Consider the following 8,046-nt stretch of genomic DNA (forward strand, 5'->3'; position numbering starts at 1 on the left):
AATTTTTGGGGGGGGCCCCCCCCCTTTTTTTGGGGGGGGGGGGGGGGGACCCCCCCTTTTTTAAAAACCCCCCCCAAATCCCAGGAGGATCCTCGTCGCTAGGTTCTTCCTTCGAATATATTTTTTTGTCGTGGAAGAAGATATATATATATATATAGCTGCCACCATTGCATCATTGGGCAGATTAAGTCTACGAAAAATACTCGGCATTGCCCCCGACAAAATCGTTTGGATGTCGAGCAGCATGAGCATGATTCGTGAGCCGTTTGACAGCCAAAGCTCGGGCAACGACTCACGAATCATGCTCATGCTGCTCGACATCCAAACGATTTTGTCGGGGGCAATGCCGAGTATTTTTCGTAGACTTAATCTGCCCAATGATGCAATGGTGGCAGCTATATATATATATATATCTTCTTCCACGACAAAAAAATATATTCGAAGGAAGAACCTAGCGATATCATCATGTAATTTGACGGAGTAATTCTAAGAAAGCGGGCTATTCCACCCTTTTTCGCTCATAAGAAAGTGACGTGGACTAGCCTCAAAGATATCTAAGAGATCCCTTTGTCGAACATTATCCATCACAAAGAGATTGGAATGGATGGGTTGCTAGCCGAAAAGTGGAAAAAAGTCAATTATAATCTCACCAACATCCAGGTCGACGGAATGAGATTGCCATTCACATGGTAGAGACCTTCCTCTCCATTTAATTGCCATTTGAACAAGGATATATTATCTCATACAAGACGTCGGAGTGTGAGGGTTTTTCTTCTTTTCTTTTTTTTTTCTCCCCTCCGATGTTGAAAGAGTTCAACTCGCTGCCCCTGCAGAAAGTTTACTTCCGCCAGGTTTTCGCAGAATCCTTCGATCTTCTTCATCAGGCTTGAAAGTTCACGACGGGCTCTTCTATTTTCTTCCCTTGTAGCGTTCTCCTGTGATATTCTACTGTTTCCTGAGTTCTCTGGACATATATTGTTCCCAAATGAGTTAATCCTTGGCGAACTGATGCTGCACATCCTCGTCCTAGCGTGTCGTTCCTCATGGTAAGGCGATGGATAGGACTGAACCATATGGACGTGGCTATATAAGCCCCTTCTCGGCAGGTTATATGACTGGTCTTCGAATATGTTTGAGGATGACGGGCATGGGGAAGCGGCATACAGAGGTAACAATATCCCCCTGGTCCTCGGACGAACACCAGTACAGTACGGCAACGAATAAACAAACACCGCAAGGTAAACGATTGAAGCTTTCGATAAAGCCCAATACAGTCGAGCTTCATTGAACTTTTCATTCGTTTTCTCTTTTGTCGGACATTCCGAACCTCCATATCAAGCGCAATATGGAATGGAAATTTCTAAACGTCAACGGGAAATCTGTTGGATTTTTCCCGAGGCAACATGCACGCTGCAAGCCCCGTGTCAGCAAAATGTGGCATGGCAATTTCAAAACTAAGAGCCCATTTGTATGGGGTTTAATTCTCTTCCAGTCTTCCAAGGTTATTAACATCCGGGAAGATGTTTAAAAGAAAAACAAACGGTGTTTCCGCTATTCCGCTAGCTCTGTGACGGTGATGGTGGCGTATGAGGGAACCTTGCGTCGTATTTTGCACTCATGTCGCTACATACAGCAGCTCACAATGACCTGACTGGCAGTCAATTCTCATTATGATTATTTTACGGAGTACAGATTCCACACAATAATAATGAAACAATGGTAACTAACGTTAGTTATTGAACTGACCGTAAATAATACATTCTCCTGTTGACATACCTTTTTTACGCTGTGAGGAGTTTCACTCCCGGTCTCTCCAAATCATCACAAGCAATCATTCTCCTTTGCAATCCTCCCATCCATCTCAAGGCTAGACACGCCTGGTCTGATACTGACAATAAAAAGATAACATTCGTTCAACAGCTATCTATTTATCTCAGTGCAATGATTCAATAGAGATGGGTTTCCCGTCAATAGACTGAGCTTTTACTTGGTGCGGGAAGCGGGCTTCTAACTTCAGATGGAGCTGCGCCATTGAGGATATTGCGGATGGCATATGTCAGGGAGACGAATGACCAACCAGAATGCTAAAATGGAAGAATATATATACATCTATGCAGCCGGTTTCAGCGGAGGCTTTCTGCAGATCCTCCCCCGTCCGCGTCGCCTGGATCGATATCGATAAGTTCCCCACCATTTAGCTAATGCAATCAACGTCGACCTCACCTTTGAAGCTCTAAGGTTACCTTCTCGAGATGCAACTCTCGACCTGGACGCACTGTGACAATCCATCCCCCATGATTGATCGTCGATTATTGGCAGCACATTCCGAACATTCACCATCTCCCTTCTCCCGCGGACTTGATAAAAAAAATAGCTATGCCGAGACCAACCTGGATTGTTGAATATGCAGTTTCCACCCTATCAGGGAGTAGACCTGCCTTCGCCTACTTTAACTGCTTGCTGGGTACGAGCGGCCGAAAGTGCAAGCATAGGGGCTGCCTTACATGGGGTTGTCCACTGCAGGGATTTTTATTTTTATTTTTTTCCTTATTTCTTTTCTTTTCTTTTTTTACACCCCCCCCCCCCCCCCTGAGAAGACACGAGATATCTTGTTTAAATATGATTGGATTGAACACAGGTCCAGGATTGAAAACTCAAGTCACCCATGTCCTGGGTCCACTTCCGCCGTGCTAGCTGGTGGTTAACGCGGAAGCGGTCCACTGGTGATCTGCTCTAAGATAGCTTGATTCACTGGCTGATGTATCAATGGGCTACAATCATCTTTGCTTCCATTTGGAAGCGTTTGAATGGGATCCAGTTGTCACACCGCTAAATTTGCAAGACGAAAGGAATGTCATCCTTCGAGCACGGATTTTAATCAAGCTAACACCGTCGTCAATATCTCTTTCCTGTTCCAGGGGAAGGATGTGGGTGTGGAGCAGCCCACTTCCCTGAGCATATATATATCTACCATTATTGATACACGCGGCTAGATATCCTCATTCCGTAAGTATCTAACCTGGGCAGATCCTGACATCCCTGAGGTTCCCGAAAGCCGCAAAACTTGGTTAGATGTGCCGGTTTGATAAGAGGGATCGCTAAACGGGACATCATCCTGCTGCGGATCTACTCCACCATTTTTTCCATGTGGTTTCCCCCAATGATCCTTGGGTATTTCTCCATTTTCACGCGAGATGTGCCTTGGAGGTAGGGCAGGACAGGCCAGAACAGGCCAGGGTATGGTCTCAATATGGCTGTTTCCAAGGTTGCCTCTGACACATCTGTTGATATGTTTAGCTAATTATATAGTTATTTCGTATTTATATCTAACACTCATTGACGAAGGAGTCACCTGGAAAAAGAACACTGTGCAGATACGTAGATACGATTCTATTCGCTTTTCCAGAGACTAACATTGCACTGGATGACGTTTCCAAAAGCAGGGGCAGTACCGTGCATGACCCTGATGCGATGATTCGATCAAAGGAATAGCTTCTTGTGAGCGCGATCGATTCTTTAGTCCAGAAAAAGTTGTCTCTTAATTCTCATCATCGTTACCGTGATGATCATTTATCCAATGCTAAAATATCGGGAGACGGTCCAGCGATGTCCAGTTTGCTCTGCACAAATGTGAGATACACAATTTTTACGAATGAATAAGGAATCAGGTAACTCGCCAGGTGGTCTGATTCTCTAGGTGGACAGTGTTGAATTGATGGTCAATTCAGGGGGCCAAACCTCCGCCTTCCGGCCCAGAATCCGGTCCTCCCCCAACGCCCCAATTCCCGCAAAAAGGCCACTCTGTGCTACACCGAGAATATCCGATGTTCCCGGGCACGCCGTGATAGCATCATATAAACAAGGAAGACTCGGGTCCACAATCTAGTTGGGTAATCTTGGACCTGCGCGTGAGCCTCAACAGCGTGAGCCTCAACAGCAGGTATTCCTTAGGGGAATACAGAAGTGGACCACGGAGCCGCTATACGCCTCCAAGTGAGTGTCTTCAAGGCAAAGCCGATTCCGGGTACAGCGGACGGTCCGCAAGACTCAACTCCAATGTGCTCCTATGCTATGGTTTGCCCGGTTCTTCAATCCAAGGAAGACTTGCAGGAATATTTATGCACAGGTCCAGAACCGGCGCCTTGAACACAGAGCTGGCTGGCCTCAAACATCAATAAACTTGAGTTCTGACAGAAAGGCTGAGGGGGGGATATATGGGGTTGGACTAGGACTGAGGCCAATGTGGTCGGTCCATGAGAGCGTGCAATATATGATGAGAGTGTGCATCAAAGCACTACAAAAAACGCCTTTCCGCTGGGGGTCATGATGTGGTGTCTAGTCCTTTATAACAAATTCTTAGTATCTCTGTTTTGTTCACAGAGGGTACATTGATGTCTGAGTGAGATGCCTGAGATGATAAGATACATCCTGATCAAGTTGACATGATAGTGTATAGAATTGAGATGCGAGAGAGAAAGAAAATTGCACCTGTTTCCTAAACAGATGTAGATGAATGACTTTTATAACTTCTATCTGTATGATATCAGACAGTATCAGTGACAGAAGCACCATGCATGATAAAGTTATGAGAGCAAATATCTCTGTTCGGAAGATGTGAGATGAAGCAGATGTATACTCTCTTCTTTTCCATGTCTATAAAAAAATAAGAAAGTCGAGCTCAATAAGACATGAATGAAGCATGGCGGCTGTGAGGAAGACACGGCTAAAAGACAAGATGAAGAGGAAAGGAAGGCAGCGAAGGTATGGAATGGGTCTGGGGTGCCCCCATAGAGTATAGTAATGGATTTGGAGAGCAGTTTTTCAGATTCTCAGACCATTCAGCTCGAAGCAGCCTGAGAGACCAATATAATATATTATTATCCCATGAGTTCGCTTTTCATTAAGAGATATAAAGCAGCGCAATGACTGCAGTGTAAGACATGAAGCATAGCTTTTGGGTAGAAACTTCATAATAGATAATGGAGAACTCAAGATGAAGCACTTCGGACTGTCAAGCCACTACTCTTAGCATCACCAGAGGCTCCCAGTGCTCTCTAAGCCGAATACATAGAAAGTACAACCGGATAGCAAGGACAGCCTTATCCCGTGAGAGGTGATGTAGCTTTTAATATTCGTGACAGAAAATCGGAAGGGCAAGGTTATAGACATGAAGCGTCTGAACACCTCTTCCATCCGCAACGCACCGTTCGCTTGAGTATGGGAGGTTTCAAAAAAAAAAAAAAAAAAGAAAAAGAAAAAAGAAAAAGAAAAAAAAAGGGAGGGAGGGAGAGAGAGAGAGAGGAAAGAGAAACCCATGCTCGATGTATATTCATGAAAGCAATTTAGCTGGCATTGAAGCAAAAAAAATCATGGGCGGACAACGTGGGGCATAGGGTTCCTTTGCTAACATGAAGATCCCTCGTCATTTCCCTCTTTCTTTAGAACATGAGCGCCTGTGGGATATCCCATAGACACATAGGCAGCGTATATTTTGAAGGTGTATATACCATTTACCTGGGCAGGTAGATGGCTTCTCCCAATTCCCGCGTAGTTAAAAACTCAATGGAAGCTGTTGGTCCGGGTAGACGACTAGAACGAGCTCAAAACTTCCCCACTAATAGAGACCTGTTGCAGGGAAACATCTTGCAAACATCTTGCTTGTGGTAAAGAGGAAGAGAAAGTGACAGCCCTTGGATGAACGATGAATGGGCATACGGATGAGAAAAGTGCTGATATAGAATCAAACACCTGTCATTCTGGATTGATTCTCTGGGACAAATTTTCGGTTTCAAGTCTTCTAGTGGGAGTTTGACAGTGGAGTCACTCCACCTCATGTTCCAGAAGTTCCAGTTGATTAACAGTAAAAGCAATAGCATAGCACCATAGCGCTTGAAAAAATTAAAAGTTGAGAGGCACAAGTTGATCCAGGACTACTCGGAGAGGATTTGAAAGGGTTAGATCTGGTTTCAAAATGGGCTTATGGAATGGGGAAATACATTTATCATAAAGCAACATGACCTATCTGGTCCATCTCATTGGTTAAACGGTGCATGTTTCAATTCTGTAGAATAATTCTGAAGCTTTAAAATAAGAAACATGGGTGGAGGGATTGATCCATGGAAACGAAAGCGGGTAGGAACCTAATTCCCCTGATTTATTGCTGTCAAGCTTCCCGGAACTCAGGGGGAACGCAAATCAGGATTTTTGTAAAAAGTTTGTTAATAATAAGGAAAAAAGGGGCAAAGTCAATTGAGTCAGCGTGCTGGGACCAGTAGAAAGCAACAGAAAGTACGAGGACAAATAGGAATGGATAAGGATATGGCACTCGTCATTCGACGAGTGGAAATGAGTTGGTTCTTTGGGTCATAGATAAGTAGAAAGTTCATGGAATGTTCGTGGACGAATCCTGGTTTTCTCCCTTGAACCGGCAGGCATTGCAGCTGGAAGGCGGATAAAGAGAGAATCCATGGAGACTGGCACATGTTTTCTTGGTTATCTATATCAGGGCTCGAATAAGGAATCGATCAGCGTTAGGGGGCCAGATAGAAGCGCGGCAGAGATGAAACATGAAATTACTCTGCCAATCTGAAAATTCGCCTGGAGACAGGGAGAGTGGTTGGCTAGTTATACAACCAATCCCTGCAGGCTACAGCGCGAGGGGTCATTCGTAACTTCGGGAGAGGGGGGGGAAGGGCCATGTCGGAGTGTAACTCGGAAGAGAATGGCACAAGTTGTATTCACACTCACTGACTTTTACTTACTCCGTACACTAAGGGATCTGTATATCATTGTTTTGAGGAGAAAGCATGCGCCATCAGAGGAATCTTGTAAGTAGTTCTGTAATTGGGAAAGATCAAATAATGGGCGTTCTCATCAGGTTGTAACAGATCCGTTCCAATGTGCCAAAAAATTTCCAAAAAATTCCAAAATTCGGCCGGATCCTTGAGACATATTCATGTCGCCCCATGGTTCAAGCTAACTTTGGAAACTATCCATGGAATAACTAAAAGGGGCCAACCGGAGCATCCGCATGCAGCGCAAGCCACTACCCCTAGCCCCTAGCTTGGACTTCAGCAATTAGCAAAGAACTCCGTAGTACTCCGTAGAAACTCCATAGTTTCGAGTTAACCAACTCGCTGAGAGATCTAATTGTTGATAATGGAGGCTTGTCCGGTCGGTTGCTTGAGCCGCGGGCCGTTGAAACTGCGGCGTTTCTTCTGGTGTAAGTTTGAAAGTTGTTATTTGATGCCAAACACAATTTACGCTGCGGACCTTTACTCAACAGGTGATGGTTGGTTCTAAGAATCCTTTGACGAGGCCCACTCTGTCGCCGGTCGAGGAAATCAACAGAATGTGGATTTCAAGAGCCGATCAAGATGATTATTTAGTATGGGGTAGAACAACACTTATTATTCAACGACGGAGGAGGGTTTGGGATACAGATTTCAAGTGGTCCTTCCGAGGCTGAGAAAATACGAGGAGAGGCCCTGGGTATATTTGTGATCGGTCAATCGGGATGACGTTCATGTCTAAACCTGAAACTATAATCTACCGAATATACGGAGAACTACCACGGGAGATAATACTTGCTTGGATTCCAGGGAACAGTTTGAGATTGCTTCCCAGGTTTGCAGCAGAATGTTAGGGCTGGCCTGTCGATTCTGAAAGAGCAGGAAAATTGATCGGCAGTTTGTGGGAAGCTGCTTCGAAGCTGGGATTATCCGTGGAGAGTGGAACCTTGGGTCATCATGGGCCAAAATTAAGCCAACCGAGTGGAAGGGTTGACAGGTCCAGGTGGTCTGACGGCAAAAGGGATTGGAAATCTGGCCCCAGATTTCAGAATCATTTTGGGGGAAAATGCCCCATTGTGTAGTTATGCTGAAACATCCAATTCAATGGAATGAATATGCGTAGAATTTTTCCATCTTCAGCCAGTCAATGTTGCCGCGAGTGGGATTTGGGACAGAGCAGTCTCAGGTGCCGCATCCGGTGTTGAAGCGACAGGCTGTTGTTGATTTCGAACGAAAGTTCCCACATTAACTATTT

At 45.0% G+C, this 8,046-nt stretch overlaps 1 protein-coding gene across 1 annotated transcript; it reads right to left on the minus strand.

Annotated features, from left to right (window-relative positions):
- Positions 1–2,109: 2,109 nt before the first annotated feature.
- Positions 2,110–3,416, minus strand: PADG_11908 (uncharacterized protein; the record flags this gene model as incomplete). The annotated part of the gene is made up of 4 exons (XM_010762827.1): positions 2,110–2,357; positions 2,828–2,951; positions 3,020–3,281; positions 3,334–3,416. 4 exons carry the CDS (start codon positions 3,414–3,416, stop codon positions 2,110–2,112), a joined length of 717 nt encoding a protein of 238 aa, XP_010761129.1.
- Positions 3,417–8,046: the final 4,630 nt, after the last annotated feature.

This window comes from Paracoccidioides brasiliensis (genome assembly GCF_000150735.1).
Source record: "Paracoccidioides brasiliensis Pb18 unplaced genomic scaffold supercont2.6, whole genome shotgun sequence".
Classification (NCBI taxonomy): Eukaryota; Fungi; Ascomycota; class Eurotiomycetes; order Onygenales; family Ajellomycetaceae; genus Paracoccidioides; species Paracoccidioides brasiliensis.